The 19080-nt window shown below is 47.0% G+C and overlaps 4 protein-coding genes across 4 annotated transcripts; 3 read left to right on the plus strand and 1 right to left on the minus strand.

The window, feature by feature from the left end:
• Nucleotides 1-1093: 1093 nt before the first annotated feature.
• BHQ10_007661 (uncharacterized protein) lies at nucleotides 1094-4366 on the plus strand (the record flags this gene model as incomplete). The annotated part of the gene is made up of 3 exons (XM_040880381.1): nucleotides 1094-1694; nucleotides 1776-2051; nucleotides 2103-4366. The coding sequence occupies 3 exons, from the start codon at nucleotides 1094-1096 to the stop codon at nucleotides 4364-4366; spliced, it is 3141 nt and encodes a 1046-aa protein (XP_040736164.1).
• Nucleotides 4367-5059: 693 nt separating this feature from the next.
• BHQ10_007662 (uncharacterized protein) lies at nucleotides 5060-6265 on the minus strand (the record flags this gene model as incomplete). The annotated part of the gene is made up of 1 exon (XM_040880382.1): nucleotides 5060-6265. One exon carries the CDS (start codon nucleotides 6263-6265, stop codon nucleotides 5060-5062), a length of 1206 nt encoding a protein of 401 aa, XP_040736165.1.
• A 1857-nt stretch (nucleotides 6266-8122) lies between these two features.
• BHQ10_007663 (uncharacterized protein) lies at nucleotides 8123-9890 on the plus strand (the record flags this gene model as incomplete). Its single annotated transcript, XM_040880383.1, has 3 exons — nucleotides 8123-8659; nucleotides 8714-9424; nucleotides 9483-9890. 3 exons carry the CDS (start codon nucleotides 8123-8125, stop codon nucleotides 9888-9890), a joined length of 1656 nt encoding a protein of 551 aa, XP_040736166.1.
• Nucleotides 9891-10713: 823 nt separating this feature from the next.
• BHQ10_007664 (uncharacterized protein) lies at nucleotides 10714-19023 on the plus strand (the record flags this gene model as incomplete). Its single annotated transcript, XM_040880384.1, has 9 exons — nucleotides 10714-12549; nucleotides 12620-12634; nucleotides 12699-13143; nucleotides 13213-13590; nucleotides 13650-13912; nucleotides 13965-14348; nucleotides 16752-17177; nucleotides 17253-18445; nucleotides 18507-19023. The coding sequence occupies 9 exons, from the start codon at nucleotides 10714-10716 to the stop codon at nucleotides 19021-19023; spliced, it is 5457 nt and encodes a 1818-aa protein (XP_040736167.1).
• Between the last annotated feature and the right edge of the window lie 57 nt (nucleotides 19024-19080).

The following is a 19080-nucleotide window of genomic DNA, read 5'->3' on the forward strand; positions in this document are numbered from 1 at the left end:
GTAGCAGCTGGGGTTATCAGCGTTAGTAAAACCTCATAGCATGCCAACGGGCTAGGTACCTGAATGGACCAGCACACCTAGAAGCGGTATTAGCTAAGGTTGGGAGGTGAAGATATTGGTAGTGGACGAACCGCGCCAAGGGTGCCCATGATGTTTTCTGCTACTGAATTATCCATTTGAGGAAGCTACACGGCGTCGAGTTGAGCGTGTAGGGATTAAAATGATTAGATATACGTATAATTCTGCGCGGGACTGCAGCCAGTACCGTCTACTGGTGATACACTCGGAAGCGAAATCGGGGTCGGGATCTTACTCTCTTTGATTGTTTCTGAAACCAAATGCCAAGTGAGTCTAAGCTGCTTCTGGCTTAGCTTGGAGACATACGTAGTATTCAATTCGCCGTATCATGTATGGTATTGTACAGTACTTGTATACACACATATTCAATTTTTACAATGCCTGTGACTTGAATATGAATGATGGTGATCTCTACATTCGGGTTATACTTACTTCCTAGAAGAGGTCCTCGCAGGCTGAAAAATGGTCTGAATCTTACAGAGATTGTGATACAAGGTCGATTCTGTTCAATTACCAGCGGGAAACGGTGACACAAGCTTCAATGCGCAACAATTCCGTCAAATCCAAAGAGGCTATTCTTTTTCAAGGAAGACATAATGCACCAATTTCTAATGGACCACTTCATATTACATGCCTACTCATTTATTGATTGTGCAGTATTCCCTTAGATTCACATTCTATCTTTTATTCCAGATCCGCGCCCCGTCGCAAACAAGCCTCACGTCACCTAATGCAGCAAAGTCAACAGCAGCGAGAAGCTGCGGTCAAGACTTCATGTCGACAGAAACTCGTGGATGTATATGATTCGGCGCCACGACACCAGCAGCTTTGATCCTTGTCGGCTTAGCGCCCAGCGGAGACGTCAAGCGCAAGGCTGAAGGAGAATATTGCGGTGAACTTGACGAGGCTGAGCCTCAAAGAAGATTTCTTTTCGTACTCCGTGCTTGACTTCATCTATGCTAAAATAAAGCGGAAAGGCCACAGTCCATTGTCGAAATTTTGGCGGACACCTAAGATGGCTCGCCAACTCAGCCGCGACGACTACACGGTGGGCTGGGTCTGCGCCTTGCACATCGAGCTCGCTGCAGCTCAGGAAATGCTTGACGAAGAGCACCAAAACCCTCTTCAAATCGGCGAAGACGCCAATGTATACAGTTTCGGCCGCATTGGCGAGCATAATGTCGTTATTGCAGGCCTACCCGCCGGCCAAACAGGCATCGCCTCAGCTACAGCGGTCGCCATGCGGATGAAGTCTTCGTTCCCGTGCATTCGATTTGGTTTAATGGTCGGAATCGGAGGCGGTGTTCCAAGCAGAGATGCTGACATTCGGCTAGGCGACATTGTTGTCAGCCAGCCAGAAAAAGGCCATGGCGGGGTGATCCAGTACGACTTTGGCAAGTCAACGCCAAACGGGTTTGAGCAGACAGGATTCCTTAATACTCCACCTCCAGTCCTCCTTAGCGCGATCACGAAGCTTCAGGCTTACCATGACCGAGGTAGAAGCGATCTTTCACATCATCTAGCGAAGCTCAGCAATCTCCCCAAATTCGCCCGCGATAGAGCAGGCAGCGATCTGCTGTTTGACCCAAAGTACGATCATGAAGGAGACAAAAACTGTACGTCCTGCGAAGATACACGACAGATACAGAGGGAAGATAGGACGGATTGGAAACCTGTGGTTCACTACGGCACGATAGCATCGGGGAATCAGGTGATGAGGGACGGCAGGACGCGAGACAAAGTCAGCTCAGAATTCAGAGGAGTGCTTTGCTTCGAAATGGAGGCAGCTGGCCTGATGAACAGTTTCCCGTGCTTGGTGATCCGTGGCATCTGCGACTATGCCGATTCGCACAAGAATAAGAAATGGCAACCTTATGCAGCTGGAACTGCGGCGGCATATGCGAAGGAGCTGCTTTTAGTGATACCAGCGGCAGATGTGTTGAAAACACAGACGGCTGACAGAGCAACACAAGGTCAGTGTAGCTAGTGCTTAGTTTATAGAGAATGAGACTTATTCTCCGCAGAGCATTCGCGTACTCTCTACATTCCTTTTCTACGAAATCGCCAATTTGTTGGTCGAAGTACAGAGCTCAGCAGGCTGAAACGAAAGCTGTTTCAGGATGCAGATTGTCAAAAGGTGGCGATCAGCGGCCTTGGTGGTATTGGCAAGACACAAGTCGCGCTACAGTTCGCATACTCTGTTAAGGAAGATTACCCTGAACTTTCTATCTTCTGGGTACAGGCGTTGAGTATGGAGTCTTTTGAGCGGGGTTGTATGGAGATTGCAAGGGCACTAGGAATACACCATGGGCAAGAGAGCAAAGAAGACGTGAAAATGCTAGTACGGCGATGGCTATGTGCAAAGTCCGCAGGAAAGTGGTTGTTAATTGTTGACAATGCGGACGATTTGGACTTACTTCGTGGGCCGAAGCAAACAGATGGCTTGTTGAACTTTCTTCCGGAGAGTGATGATGGCCTGACAGTGTTTACAACACGATTTGGAGGCATAGCCCAATACCTGGCAGGCAGCGACGTGGTTGATATAGGGAAGATGACCGAACAGGAAACAATAGACTTATTAGAGAAGTCCTTGATTCGAAAAAGTCCCCCTTACAACGAGAACATCATCAGGAATCTTCTCACAGAACTAGAATACCTTCCATTAGCGATCACCCAGGCGGCAGCATATATCAACACTAATAAAAGCTCCATCTTTGAGTATCTACGGCTACTGAAGAATACAGACCAGGATGCCCTTGCCATCTTAAGCATGGATTTTGGCGACAAGACACGATACCCGAATTTAACAAATGCAGTCGCGAAGACATGGCTGATAACGTTCAACAAGATTCTTGAGCACGACTCATTGGCAGCAGATCTCCTTGCATTTATATCTTGTATTGAATGGAGGGCAATACCGTACTCCATTTTACCAGCAGCGCATCCCGAAGCGCGGTTGGCAGCTGCCGTTGGCACGCTCTGTTCATATTCATTTCTAGAGAAAAGGGATGACAAGAAGCTCGACATGCATAGACTGGTCCACTTCGCGACCAGGAGATGGATCGTTACAAACGACCGTGAAGCAGAAGCTGGTATGGCAGCATTGAAGCAACTTCTAAAAGTCTTTCCATCTAATGATTACACAAATCGCGAGATTTGGCGGGATTATCTACCGCATGTCGCACGCATAGATAAAGATGAGCGATGCCAAAACACACAGGAAAGGAGCGAGCTCTGTCTGAAAGTCGGGCAGTGCTTACACACCGATGGAAGAATGAGAGAAGCCCTCCAATGGACGCAAAAGTCTTGCGAATGGAGAGATAGAAATCTTCCTGAACATCATCCCTCTCGACTGGAGTCCCAACATGCGCTTGCTGCAGCATATCACGCAAATGGACATTTTAAGGAAGCAGTTAAACTCTTTGAGTATATTGCTTCAAAAACAGCAGAAATATTTACTAAAGATCATCCTACTCGACTAGTATCCCAATATGCGCTTGCTCAAGGATATCTTGCAGATAGACAGATCAAGAAAGCAATTAAACTGCTAGAGCATGTTGTTACAAAACAAGCAGAAATACTTGCTGAAGATCATCGTGCTCGACTAGCATCCCAACATACGCTTGCTAGAGCATATCTAGCAGATAGACAGGTCAAGGAAGCAGTCAAGTTAGAGGAGCATATTGTTGCCAGACAAGCAGAAATACTTGCTGAAGATCATCGTGCTCGACTAGTGTCCCAACATACGCTTGCTGGAGCATATCTAGCAGATGGACAAGTCAAGGAAGCAGTTAAACTGCTAGAGCATGTTGTTACAAAACAAGCAGAAATACTTGCTGAAGATCACCGTGCTCGACTAGCATCCCAACATACGCTTGCTGGAGCATATCTAGCAAATGGAGAGGTCAAGGAAGCAGTTAAACTGCTAGAGCATGCTGCAATAAAACAAGCAGAAATACTTGCTGAAGATCATCCTGCTCGACTAGTGTCCCAGCATATACTTGCTAGAGCGTATCAAGCAAATGGACAGGTCAAGGAAGCAGTCAAGCTACTAGAGCATATTGTTGCAAACAAAGTAGAAATATTTGCTGAAGATCATCCTGCTCGACTATTGTCCCACCGTATGCTTATTAGAGCATATCAAGCAAATGGACAGATCAAAGAAGCAGTCAAGTTGCTGGAGCATGTTCATAAGATTCAGCAGGGAGTGCTGACACCACTTAATCCTCTCAGTAGTGTTCCGCAAGATAGGCAACCAGTGTGTCGCATACCCGGTGCTTCGGAATAGCTGCTCATTATCACGGGGCAGTCCCTGACTGCCTTTATGCTTGAGGCAAGGCATTATCCGATGTATACCAACACAGGTGGTGGATGCTATCACAGTCAGAAACAATCAAGGATATAGTTAATAATCTATGGAGACCTGATTTTTGCCAGTTACCAGGAGTCGCAAATTTCATTCCACTGACTGGTGCGTTGTAGCTCCGTAGCTATGATTGCAGATGGCCCCTCTGAAGATCCTTTTTAGACAAGGCATGCTGGMCCAGCCATTATCGTGAATACGTTGGCGCACGCTCAGGAGGCTTAACGTCTAAACGCACGCTTATCTACAGACAAATCATGAAACCGAAAGATTAGATGCATTCACTTCGAAGACATACATACGTAAGCTTGACTGTAACTAATTGTTACTTGTATACCAGGAACACGTATTGTAACATTTAATGTTTATGTATATTTGATACAATACCATACATATTACGATAAATTGCACCCGTCTTGCCTTTATCCCGATGTAGTTTAGCTCCGCTTGACGCTGGGATTGAGAAACATTGAAGAGTACGTACTACATAGCAAGCTCCCGACAACGGTTTTGCCTGCGAGTGTAATGTCTACTAAATTGAATTTTCACACTGACTGAATTTGTTTTATCAACTGGAACTAGATAAGCGCTAAATATTCTACACCGCCACAACTCCGACTACACACCAAATTTCTCCATCGCCGTCTCAGCCACACTCCTCCACTGCGCCACTCGATCACTTCCTTGACCCTTTGGACACACCTCCGTAATTGCTCGAACATGATTGACTATCTTTTGCATTGACTCTTGCAAATCACTCATTTTCATCTCCTCCAGCATCCACTCCGCCCCCTTTTCGCGACACACCTGCTCAAACACCTCCTCCATTCGCGTGTGCTCCGCTTTATCCGCTGGACTATTCTTGTAATTCCACAGGAATGCGCGCGGTGGATTCCATCGCGGTGCTGGTACTACGCCGCTGAACTCCCAGTCGAGTATCGCGGTGATTGGACATCCGGGCTCGTCAGGGTCGCACATGATATTCGCAAAGTGCAAGTCCTTGTGCGCGAATATGTAGGTGACGCGATTGAGCTGTTCGATAAGTTCGGGCTTCTGTAGCTTGGCGACAAGGGATCGCAGTCGTGGTATCATGTCTCGGTAGGAGTCGAGTGAAGGATGTACCTCTATCACATGAATGTACCGTTTCAAGCAGCCGACATTGTATGCTACATAACTATCAAATCCCTCAGCAGGAATGGGGTTGATCGTTTCTAATGTCTCGTGAAGTCCAAGAGAAGACCAGTGTTTCTCAAGATCCGGCACCTGCCAAAACCATTCATCAATGGGTGGTCCGCGTGCGCTCTCTCCATCGTCGCCGGGAATAAGGCCACCCACGAATCCTTCCTTCCAGGGATGCGAATGCAGCTCGATCAGATACTCCGTCAATTGGCGGACCATGTTGGTTTTGGTTTCCGTGGACAGGGTATCATAGACTTTATCTACGCTGACACCGGGTGCCTTTTCAAGTAGAGTGAACTCATATCCGATAAGATTTTTCTCCGTGGCATCGTAGCGCACGATTGCTGGGACGGGAATGTGTGTATTCTTGCGCACCCAGTTCATCGCGCCAACCTCATTTAGGGTCTTGATACCCGGCAGCTGTCGTCCCGACACGCGCAGGACCAAGATTAGCGAGCCATCTTTTTCAGTGCGCGCCGCAATGCTTGAAGCGTCTGAAGCAGAGAAATGGATGAGGTATATAGAGTGGAAGGCGGCAGAAACCTCCAGTGGCTCAATTGAAGTCGGTTTGGGAAGATTGAGGGAGAGAATGAGATCGGTGATAGTGTCTGCTGTCAAGGCAGGAGGTAGATAGCTGGTAGCCATGTGTTGGTTCCGTGCAGGCACTGCAAGATCTCAGAATCTACAAAATTCTGCATGACAGCAAAATCGTACTGCGCGATATAAGTAATTGAGCTTCAAATTTGAATGTAGCTGAAGTGGGGTAAGATAGATAGCATGATCGACAATCAATATCAGATTGCTTCCGTCTAAACGGTTAGTGTTCATGACTCATAATGACTGGTTGTTGGTTACGGGAACATCCAGTTACATCGCGTAGTATCAAGCAAAACAAGCATTTTTGGGCTACGCCAATATCAAGAATAATGGCGACGTTGGTATGTTCTCTGAGCCTGGGTATATCTAGAATCACCAAAGATAAATCCAATGTCAAGAGACCTAGGGTTAATGACTGCTTCTACCCTCGCATAGCAAGCCCCACCTCCAAACCGTCAATCGACAGCATGGATACAGAATCAATTCTACTCAAGTACCGAGTATGCTTTGACGCTCTCGAGAGTCCACCAAAGCGTGCAACCTTGCCAATGATAATTGACATGAAATAATCGAAAAAAAAAGAACCTCTTGTGACAAATGCAAGGCTGTCGGAACATACACATGCCAGATACGAATATGTGTCGACAAAACATCAAACCCAGGATGAATACATGCCCGGCGAGTACTTACGTGTGTAAGCAGATCATCCCAATTTGGCCCCAGCAGTATCATCCAAACGCATCTCCATAAGCCGGCAGTAATGATGAAGTGGCATCATCATGGGAGGAACCGGATACATATTTCTGTATTCAGTGCATAGTCAGTTACGGGACTGACTCGTTCCGAGGTCGACTATCTACCCGCCGGCGGGGTAGGTAACGGTTGAAAGTCCGATATCGTGGAGAATTATAGGAGTCGGAGAAAAAGCAACGTCAACCCCATTGCTTGCAACTGGGGAAAGCAAGAAATAATGTACCTAATGCGAACGCATGGAGTGACTAAAGAGGGATCAATGGATGGAGACTGTGCGGATGTTTCTATGTCCGTAAATCCGCCGATCACGGCTATCTGCTCTTCCGCGTGCACGTGACTTTGCTCTATCCGTCATTGGTTCAGATTAATTAATGTTAGGGTTAGCCTTCGGGAGTTGGCGTTGCCCCCTTCCCGATTAGGGTAACTAGCATTATCAACTCCTTGCACATTTCATACCTCGAAACCCCAAAGTCAAGATTGTTTCAGAAGTGGTACTTACGTACTCTGCCTATCCATACTTATCAATATCATCTCGAGCGCTTAGGACTCTACGTGTCGAGATGAAGCCGTTGGCCATGATCGGCCTCGGACTGAGTCGTATTCCTGCGGGTCCATGGGCCACAGCAAAATCTCGTGAGAAAAATTGGATCTCCCGGCCCGCATGAGAGATGCGAATCTTATTCGGCTGGCTGCTAACTGGTCAAATCGGCCCGATTTGGTGGAATTCACGTTTTAATCATTGCTAAACGCTCACCGGACGGACCACAATTTGGGGTTTCCTATCCCATAATGCGGATGGAGAAGCTCACCCTAGGAAAAACGCTCAGCCGGTCATCAAAAATTTGCGGGATGCCCACACTTGACGTCGCCTGCAGGCTCGCTATTTTCCAGGATGCCCCGGATGCCTCACTGTTGAACCCCAAAGAATGTGGGTTGTTGGTCTGGAGGTGACAAATTCCCGAGATCTCTGTGGTTGCTTTTAGAAGTCCCCCTCGCTCCTGAAAGTCGGACTCTTTCTCTCCTACTTCCTCAGCTGTACCAACATTGATCTTCATCCAGCCAAAAGAGAAACAAGGAAATTGGCAACGACGCCTGACACTCACTCTGATTTGACCCTGCTGCCACATTCTTGTTTGAGATTCCATCGTCGCCATGGGTATCCTCACACTGGCTGAGGACCGGCCGACGCCCAAGTCCGTCTACAACTGGCGTATCTACGTTCTCGCCATCATTGCATCATGCGGTTCCAATATGATCGGTTACACTTCCGCCTTCATTGGCACGACTATAACTTTGACTTCGTTCCAGCGCGAGTTTGGATTCGATCGTATGTCCAGCGAACATGTCTCAACCATTGAAGAGAACATTGTCTCTTTTTTCATCGCAGGCGCCTTCTTCGCTGCACTTGGCACCTATGCTCTCGGTCATTTCTTGGGACGCAAATGGAGCTTGGTGATTGCTTCTGCTGTTTTCACTCTTGGAGGCGGTCTCCAGCTGGGCACCAAGGGCTCTACTGGTCTGGGCATCATGTACGCTGGACGTGTCTTGTCCGGCGTGGGAACTGGTATTGCTTCCAATATCATCCCTATCTACATCTCTGAGCTCGCTCCACCTGCCATTCGAGGACGTCTCGTTGGATTATACGAACTGGGCTGGCAAATCGGCGGCCTTGTCGGATTTTGGATCAACGTAAGACTTTCTTCCAAACACTGACTGTCGAGACACATTACTCACTGCATATAGTATGGCGTTGAACAGCACATGCCCTCATCACATGAGCAATGGCTTGTTCCCTTTGCCATTCAGATCATTCCCTCGGGGCTGCTGTTCTTTGGCGCTTTGTGGATCAGGGAATCACCCCGTTGGCTTTTCCTCAAGGATCGTCGGGAAGAGGCCATGAAGAACCTCTGTTGGATCCGTCAATTAGATGAAAATGACATTTATGTCAAGGAAGAAGTCGCCGCCATTGATCAAGCACTAGAAGAGCAAAAGGCCACCGTTGGAATCGGTTTCTGGAAGCCCTTCCAGGCTGTTGGAAAGCGTCCCGCAGTATTGTACCGACTCTTCCTAGGATGTATGCTCTTCTTCTGGCAGAACGGATCCGGTATCAACGCCATCAACTACTACAGCCCCACTATCTTCAGCAGCATTGGCGTCTCCCAATCTGACATTAGCTGGATGACGGGTATTTTTGGTGTGGTCAAGGCCATCTTCACAATCCTCTGGCTCTTATTCCTCGTTGACCAGTTTGGAAGAAGGAAACTTCTATTGACTGGTGCGCTCACTGGATCCGCCTGCATGTGGGTGATTGGTGCCTACATTTGTGCTGTTCGCCCGGACTTGCATCCCACGTCCTCTCTGAACGGAGGTGGTATTGCTGCTATCTTCTTTTTCTATCTGTGGACTGCCGTGTACACTCCCACTTGGAACGGAACTCCATGGGTCATCAACTCGGTAAGATGAATCTCGCTTCAAGACAATTACATTGCGGTGTCAACTAACATTTACTCAGGAATTTTTCGACCCTAACATCCGTTCCCTCGCCCAAGCCGCGACAACATCCAGCAACTGGCTCTTCAACTTCCTCGTTTCCCGCTTTACCAAGCAAATGTTCGCCAAAATGAACTATGGCGTGTATTTCTTCTTCGCTGCCTTGTCGTTCTTTGCATTCTTCTTCGCCTTCTTCCTGATTCCCGAGACCAGCGGTATCCCACTAGAGGCAGTTGACCGCTTGTTTGAGACTAAGCCTATATGGCAAGCCCACGCAAAGGTCAAGGCACAGCTTAAGGAAGAAGAGGAGCAATTTCGCTTCGAGATTAAACAAGGTGTCTTTGGAAAAGAAGGAAACGGTGCACACGCCCACGTGGAGGATCCCAAGAAAGGCGAGGAAACTGACGACACACGTGTGAATGAAGTTTGATTCATAGATTTTCTGCATATAGACTTGGATTATAAACTACACTTAGATTATAGACTATAGAACCGTGACTTTTACGTGCCCCTTTGAAGACTTTTCCGCTTGAGATTGCGAGTGTGAGCGTGAGGACTGTAAACATACTTAAGGAATAACTTGAGCTCAATAGACGCGGTTGTATGTCAATATATGTTGTAGCCACTAGATAGAAGTCCATAAACTTAGGATTATGTCAGGATAAATTCTTCTTCCGCTGGATTTGCATCACGACCAACAAAGTCTTATCTTTTTCACAAATTTATGGCTTATCAGGCCACATAGATGTATTAGCGAAGCAGCCCGAACCGAAATAGATGATTTCTACCGAAGGAATATTTGAGGGGAGCTGAAGACGGGAACAGGGGTGTCCTTATGCAATAGGTACATGCAATGTGGTTTTCCGCGACACGCTACTGGCCAGACATGGTGACTCGTATTACGCCAGTCTTGCAAGTGGGCTTTTTGATTCGAATTATTAGCTAGGTAGTAAGGTTCACTACTGTGAGAAACCACACTTGACAATAATCCGAGAAAGAACGCTATTTATGTATGTATTGGCGAAGAGGCTCTGTTTGCTTCCTAATGACGACCAAGCATTTCTTCAATTTCTTGATTTCTTGCTGATACCTCAACGGTCATTTATGTTTTCGCAGTCAGACTCTGGCTCAAGTATGTCTTTGTTTTATTGGTTCTAGTTAACCCATCTTTGTCGTCCTTCTAGCGTTCGCATCTTTGAGCGACTTCTTGTGTTTCTCATCCAGTTGATTTACGCAAGCGAAACTCTGTCGAGATGGACGCATCGCAGGACGCCGAAGTACTTGAAGATGTAGAGGTATCAATTGAAACAGGTCCGGTGGAAAACAATGTACTAGTAGACAGTGACGCCCAAGAGCATCTCGAATCCCGAAAAGAAGGGCTCCCGACAGACGACGTTCCACCCCTTGATCTTAGTGGTCAGTCAAAAGAAGGTGGACTACAAGAGGATAGAGAATATACAGAAAATATTGATCATGATGAGTATACGGTTGTCAGAGGAGAAGTTTTGCCTGTTGAGGATATTGTGCCGACCTCTTTCGATGTTCCCACAACTTCCGTGCCTCTCAACAGGGATGGACAGCACGGCGTTGCTATTCGCGGAAGTCTGAGTGAATACAATGGAAAAATCGGTGTCTACATTTACAGAACCGGGACATCAAAACTATTCTTCCATCAGAAAAAGCGTAATGAAAGCTTGATCGATGATCACGGGGAAACCCTTCTCAAGGCGGTGCGATTTGGTCAGGTGGATGCCGTCAGGCTACTTCTCAAGGACAAAGTCTCGACAGAGTTCAGAGACAGTGAGGAACGCACTCCACTTTTGTACGCTGTGGAGGACAACAGAGTTGACATCGTTGAGCTCTTGCTACTGAGCAACGCGGATTGGAACGCAGAAGATAGGTCGAAGCGATCAGCATTGCATATTGCTGCATACGACAGACATACTAGAGTAATTCCCAGACTTTTGTTACTCCCGGGAATCAATCTGGACGCTCAAGACGAGAACTGCGAAACTCCTTTGCACCTTGCTGCTAAGAATGGAAGTCTAGACACAGTTGAGCTTTTGCTTGAGTTTGGAGCATTTGTTAATGCAACGGACAAGAAGGGGCTCACACCTCTGCATCTAGCGGCAGCGAGACGAGAATCGGCCGCTTTGGCTGAGGCTTTATTAAACACCAAGAATATTGACGTGGACGCAAAAGCGAGCAATGGACGGACACCACTGATGCAGGCATGTGACAGGGGACCTTCCAAGGGATGCGAAAATGTGGTGAGGTTGCTTCTAGCTAAAAACGCCAACCCTGCAGCTCAGGATAATAACGAAGAAACGCCTGTTTACCTGTCGGCCTTGAATGGGAATAAGGAGAATTTGGCTGAACTGATTCAGGGAAAGCGACCAATCGATATCAATGCTCTGAATATAGATCAACGTTCCGCTCTATTTGGACCGGCAAGGTTTGGCTTCACCGCCGTTGCTGATCAGCTTTTAAAGGCAGGTATCGATAGTACGCTCAAGGACCGTGCTGGGAGGACTGCATTCTTAGAGGCGGCAAAGTACGATAAAGTCGAAGTCGCGCGTTTGATTTTTGAAGATCTTGAGAGAAAGCCCGGACAAGAAGCAAAGAAAGCTCTTCAGCCAGCACTTTTTGAGGCGGCAATTCGGGACAGCTCACATGTAGCTCGATTTCTTATCGAACACGGAGCTAGCATGGATCAGAAGGAACCAACATTACAGATGACGGCTATGGAGATTGCGAATAAGTACGGTAGCTTCAAGGTTGTCGCTGTGCTTCTCGAAAGAGGTGATCAGCTTGTTGGCCAAGGTCCGTCAGTGGGGGAACCTTTGGAAGAAATAGCATCCGAATCTGAGTCTAGGACCTTGGAGGTGGAAGATATTGATATTGACCTCACATTTGGGTTCCAAGCTACGATAGCGTCATTTCCGAAAGATACTCACAAGGAATACAGAATAAAGAGGCCTCAGCTCCGAAGTTTGTTATATGACCATAGTCCTGAAACAATCAAGTATGGGCTTGAGGATGGGCCGATTGGGAAAAATTTCAGATGGCTACACGTACCTTCTAACAATGTATGCTATGCCCCCCTTTCCGTCAACTGGTGTGTCTGGATATGATTGGAAAAGACTAACAAGCTTCTAGATAGTATGGGTTCATGTAAGTGGTGAAACTACGCTATCAGGAACGAACCTTGGAATTGCTAAGCTATCTACGAGAACAGAAGTTAATAAGCAGATTGTACAAGGATTGCCATCCTCCACACATGGCAAGCTATTTTCAGGAAAAATGCAAGCATCTCTTTGGAGAGGAGCTTTGGACAAGACATCAATATCAAATGTCATCTCCGTCTGTTGCGCACAGACGATTCGTCCGTCCAATATGTCAGCGGGTCAAGCGGACAGAGAAGGATGATAACCTGATGATGGTTCTTCCTTATATTCATTGGGAGACCAGCAGCGGCCGGAAAGAAATGACAAAGGTAATAGTCGATGCTATGGTTAGACATCTTGGCGATCCGCAACCTCCGTCAACTTTGAAAGAATTAGAGGAAGCAATCCACGAACTCGATAAGATACGACACCCCAGAAAAGAGGAAGATTCAGAGGACGACGAGACAACTGCTTATTCGAGCTCTTATTGGTCTAGCTACTATACTGATTCATCGAGTATTTCAAGTCAAAGAACCAGAAGGACTCGAAGAACTAGAAGATCCCGGTCTCTGACACGGGAGCCAGATCTAGATTGGATGGCCAAAGTTGCGTCGGAGATGTTGGAAAGTGAGGGCATTCGAGCTGGGCAAGCGCCCACTGAAAGAACATCGGAACGATTGGAACGATTAGAACGAAGAAAGAAGAGAATCCAAAGAATTGCTAAGATTGCCGAGGAAGAATCTTGTACAGCTGACGAAAAGCTGATCCTGGCTTACATGTTTGATGAGATTCCATTACATTTTCGCCGAACTTTGGATCAATACTATTACTACAACCTCCTAACCACCGAAGCCCGCGATCTCGATCAAGTGGTCTCCCGATATTTTGAGAAAACATGGCCCGAAGCGGATGACAATCTGGTGCTGATGGTGGACCAACTCTGGCTGTGGATTCTAGACGACGGTCTGTATTTTACTTCACTCTCCTTCCAACACGTCATACAAGTAATCTAACTAATTCAGATACGGTGGTAACGAGTTTCCCACAACGTTGGAACAAGTCTGACGCTAGAATGAATGATGACCCTGATCCAAACAATGATTCGGATATTGTGGAATGCATTATTCGCCAAATTGGGAACAAAAACCGACGGCCGTTGGGGGATGTGTTTGATCTGGCGGAGTTGATTGTTGGCCAGTGTATTGGTACTATGTTCGAACATCACGACATTGCGAACGAAAAGTTACGTTTCGCCGAATTTTTCGAAGGCTCCATCGGCAACGTGGTAGGTCCCAGCAAAGTATCACCTTACTGAGGTAGTCTCTAATAGCCTTTAGACCTTCCAAGAGTCAAAAATGTTCGATGAATTTACAACACTATCCGAAAAGCTGGCCAAGGACGATCAAAACATCTCAACTTCTGATGAGCTTAGACAAGATCTTAAAAAGCTGTACGATATTTCACAGGAAACTAGGCTGGCTAAGGAGATCAAGGATATTCGAGATGAGCTCCATATTCTTTCGACTGTGCTCGAGGATCAGGAAACCGTGCTACTCGACATGCACGAGGCAATTCAAGATATGAGGACTGAAAAGGCTGTGCAAGACGGTTCAAAGAAACCGGAGACAACGTTGACTTACCACAGCCCACCTGAGCGTGTCGGCATGCATCAAAAGGTTGTTCGTGGGCTAGAAAGGCAGGCCGAAAAGACTTACATAGCGGTACGTTCCCTCCGGTGTCGCAAGAGCCGTTGCTAAGTCGTATTAGTTGAAGGATCTTCTAGATCTTAAACAGAAACAAGGTAGCTCCTTCTAACTTTTTTTTTTTTTCAGAGCTATGCCATGCTTACGATTTGTTAGCGAATGTCTCGGAGGCTCGGACACAAGGAAAGCAGGCAGCAGAAACCGCACGACAAGGTCAAACAATCATGTTGTTCACTATTATTACTGTCTTTTTTGTGAGAAACCACCCACAAAGCGCTTTCGATAATGTGAGCTCATACAATGTCTAGCTGCCACTATCATTTATGTCTTCTTTCTTCGCCTTGAATATCGACGAATTCGTCCGAAATAATGATGGCACGTTCGGCCTCAGATATGTTTCTGGAATTATGTGTAAGAACGCTGATAATTCAATCGTCTCATATACAATACTAATATTCCGGGCAGTCTCTGTTACAGTTGTTGTGGTCGCTATTTCTCTTTTCTTTGGCTTCGGCTGGAGTCTCTTTCTCAAATTTATCACCTACTGCAAAGATTTTCTACGAGATTTGGGTCGGGGAGCTAAAAAAATCTTGAAGTCAACTCTGAGTATCTTTGGGCTCATAATAGCTCTCCCAATAGTCTATGTGGTGTCAATGATCCTTAGTCGACGGAGACGAAGGAGCCGCGAAGAATGGGTTGAAGAAAGGCAAGAACGAAGGCCTCATCCTCTATCGACCGATTCATCCGATAGTGAGATAATCGTCATTGAAGAATCATCACCACCTCCGCGTAGACGACGCGAATATAGCCGTGACAGGTCATATCGTTCTTCGAAACGCACCTCACATTCAATCTTCGGAGGACTGTTCTCAGTACTCGGGTTACAATCCAAATCAGACACCGTATTCGTCGAGCGTTATTCGGGACAGAGAAGGTTTTCGCCCAGGAGATATCAGACAGGATGGTTTGGAGGACGGCAACGACGACGGACAGAAAGAGTAATAGTTGAAGAACGATACACACGAAGAGGAAGCACTACCTCTGACCGGAGATGGTACGGGGACTATGAGCGACGCTCTGTCTCTAGGAGAAACAATTGGCTTCCTTGGAACTGGTTCAGGAAAACACCAACGCGAGTCCAACGACGGGGTCGTACGATTCGTGTTGAGAATGAGCCAAGTCCCTCTGGTCTAAAGCATATCTACGCGTGGCTCATTGCTCATTTTATCACGCCGCTGCTTAGGCTATTTGGACTTACTAAATCATCTTTGGTGGAGGAAAGAGCCTCTGATTCCTCAAGTTACTTCACAAACGAGTATGGAAGCGGTACAAACTCGCATGCCAGTAGTAGTATCAGAGTTAGCGAGTCAGGGTCGCGTCGCACACGTCAAAGTCGCAGAAGTCGCAGATAGTCATCATAACGTGAATCCCAAAGACGCTTCGGTGAGATTAAAGAGTCTTTCTCATCAAACCATCCAGTCTCGCTGTGTGTTTAGGGTTAGGTCGGGTTAGGGCTATTAGTTGAGTGAGATGTACATTATTGGATCGTCGTGCGTCGCTTTCCTCACTAATGACCATGTCTATATACTCAACGTATACATATGAACTCACCTCTCCTTGATGATCGCCGTGTGTTTGCTGTGGACTTGCCTAGTGGTGAAGCAATCAAGACGCTTTTAAGTATACTTCAGCACGTATTTAAGTCAGTGATTATTTCAGGGAATCAATGTATCTGAGAGTTATTGACTCATTGAATATTGCAAATGACAGTTGGCTTTCATGGCTACGAGATAAACTCCATGCGTTCGTAGTTGTGCTTCGTTAAACAGCTCAGGAAGTCGAAGCAGTGTGGACCTAATACGTACCGGGTATGTAAATTACGTGTCTAAAGTAACAATTTCGCAGGCAAAGATAAGAAATTCGCGTAATACTAGTGTATTTAAAGACAATATTACCCAACGCCAACGCGCTGTCCTTGCGCGACTTATCATCCTGCACCATCTCTACAATAATCAACGAAGCCATTCATCTCATGGCGCATACAGCTACATGGTCAGATTCAGACTGCAGCTGTAATTGGTCACCAGGACTATCATTCTGTGACTTGAATTTTGAGCATACGACGAACTATTAGCTGATCAACTATGCCCTCAGCTAGAGAAAAAGAGTGAAGATCATTAGGAATACTTTTTTTTCTATTGACTTTCCATCTTTGTCTTAATTTGTACGTCACTGATTATGTCTGCTCTCGAAGTTCGTCAGGTCAAGAGACCTCGATTGTCACTGACTTGCAGCGTTTGCCGAAGTCGAAAAGTCCGCTGCGGTCGTGAGCACCCAGAATGTACCAACTGTCTTCGAATGAATCAAAAATGCGTTTACGAGTCCTTGGTTCGTGATGAATTGACTGGTCGCCTCCGACAGCCATTCGCCAGCAATGAAGGCAGAGATCTCTCCAGGCTTGATTCTCACAAATCTCCCACCTGGTCTCAGTCAAACCCCTTCACTGGATCGGGGGATATTCGACCGACACAGATACATTCGAACCAGGGTGATAGTAAGAGTTTTGAAAGCGTTAGCAGCAGTGATTTGAATTCTTCTCTGCCGCGCGAACATCAAGTAATGTCAGATAAGGCTCATCCAAAGGTACCTACATGGGAAGAAGCCATACAGGAACCCGTTGACCAGGATGTCTCCGGGCCTAGAGCTATAGCGACAGCGCTATCAGATCAGCGGCTACGATCGCAAGATCACGGGCCTATTATACTGTCTCCGGACTATCTAAGTCTACGACACGGTGGGCGCGTCCGGTATATTGGCAAAGCCTTTTGGGGTTTCGTTCCTGGACAGGTAAGGTCCTCCATGCAACAGTGCCATCCAACCTGAGGGGCAGTTCAGTTGTCAACATTGCTGACCTCCTTATAGGAAAGTCTGAGTGACGATTTTCTTGACGGAAACCGCAATGCTCAGCCTGGTCTACCGCTTCCACATATTGCTGCCGCAGATCTGGCCAATCTTCTGAAATCTTTGCCACCTAAGCCCGTATGTGACATATTCCTTCACGATTTCTTCATCATGGTATGGCCTCTTACCCCACTTGTGCATCCTATCACGCTGCGAACAGACTATGATGAATTCTGGGAATGGTGTCGAAATAGCGAAACTGCAATGCCTCCGGCCAAGATTGTAGATAATCCGACATTCGTTTGCCTTCTCTTTGCCATCATACTCTGTGGTGCTTGTGCCGCCCCTGCCGCAACGTGGACATTACCCGTTCTGCAGACGCTGAAAATGGAGACGATAAAAMCCCACTTGAAGTCGGCTTATAGGGCAAGCCTCTCTATGTGCCAACATCTCGAGCACCCAACATTCAACACTCTTATCTCAACACTTTTGACAGGGCCATTTATGGACCGTCCTTCTGAACCGATGCAGAACCTACTCTCTCTTAGTACAATTGTCCGGATCGCACAGACAATGGGATTGCATTGTGAATCGACTTGGTCCGCGCTGGACCAAGTAACTCGGGAAATGCGCCGTCGGGTATGGTGGCACATTGTGTCGCTAGATGTGCAGTCAAGTATTTCCACTGGTTTACCTTTATGCTGCGGTAAGGATATGCAAGATGCAGTGAGCATGATAAATTTTACGCGAAATGAAGAGATCGGCAATATATCTAGTACTTCTTCGCCGCCTGCTGAATCCCTGGAAACGGGAGAATCTGCTGCAATGATCTATGCCATAGGACGGTACGAGACAGCGCGTCTGGAATCGAAGATCGTCATTAGCTTGCAAAACGCACAGGGATTGAAGCATAGAGATTTTCGCGAACTAGTCGCTGCCACAACCCAACTTCATCGAAGGCTGGACTCCCTCATCGCGAAGATACCGGTTGAAGGGTTCCCGGCAAGGGGTTTCATCCCCTCCAGTTGGGAAAAGGCAAGCTCGCTAACGCATCCATCTCTTTATAAGGACGATACGACTAGACCAACTGTCTTTGCGGCCTGGGTACGCATCATGCTGACGCTACTCAAGTTTGAAGTGGCGATATTAATGCAAAAGCCAATATTGCAGACGCGGGTGCGTGAGAAACCACATGAGCTGAGGACGTGGATAAGGTACGTGACTGTCGTGACTCAAGGAGGAAAGAAGAAGTTCGTGACTAATTTACGTCTGCAGCATGCTACATCTTTGCACGAGCTACCTGCGTATTTATTTGCGTCTTCACCAAGTTCCTGCATTTGCCCCCTATGCGTGGTCTTATCGTACTTGCTTTGGTCCGCTTCAGAGTACATATATACTCCTGACTTATTTATTTCGTTTCCAGCGGCCAACTTTTCATGAGGATGATGTTCGATGTTGCGTCGACGAGGCGATTAAAATCTTCACGACTTACTATCAGTCAATGGATTCCGACTCCTCATTGGCAAATGCGAATTCAGACACATCTAAATCACACGTGCCTGTCGCCATTCAGGTTCTAGCCGATCTACGTCGGCGTCTTGACTCGCCTACAGAAAGCAATGAGCCGCCTCCGTCGCCCGTGGGGATCGTCGATTGGCGGAATGCAGGAAAAGGAGGCACCCATAGCAATGTAGCTGATTCAGGCCCAGATCGAGACTTTATCGCTAGCCTATACGAGCTGCAGGATTGGTTAGTGCGGCTGGTAGAAGATTCGGAATGTTTTTCGCTCTGACGATTGTGATGCAAACGGTAATGAGTAATGATGGGCATTAATCCACCCAGACGTCTC

This window comes from Talaromyces amestolkiae (genome assembly GCF_001896365.1).
Source record: "Talaromyces amestolkiae strain CIB chromosome Unknown scaffold16.1, whole genome shotgun sequence".
Classification (NCBI taxonomy): domain Eukaryota; kingdom Fungi; phylum Ascomycota; class Eurotiomycetes; order Eurotiales; family Trichocomaceae; genus Talaromyces; species Talaromyces amestolkiae.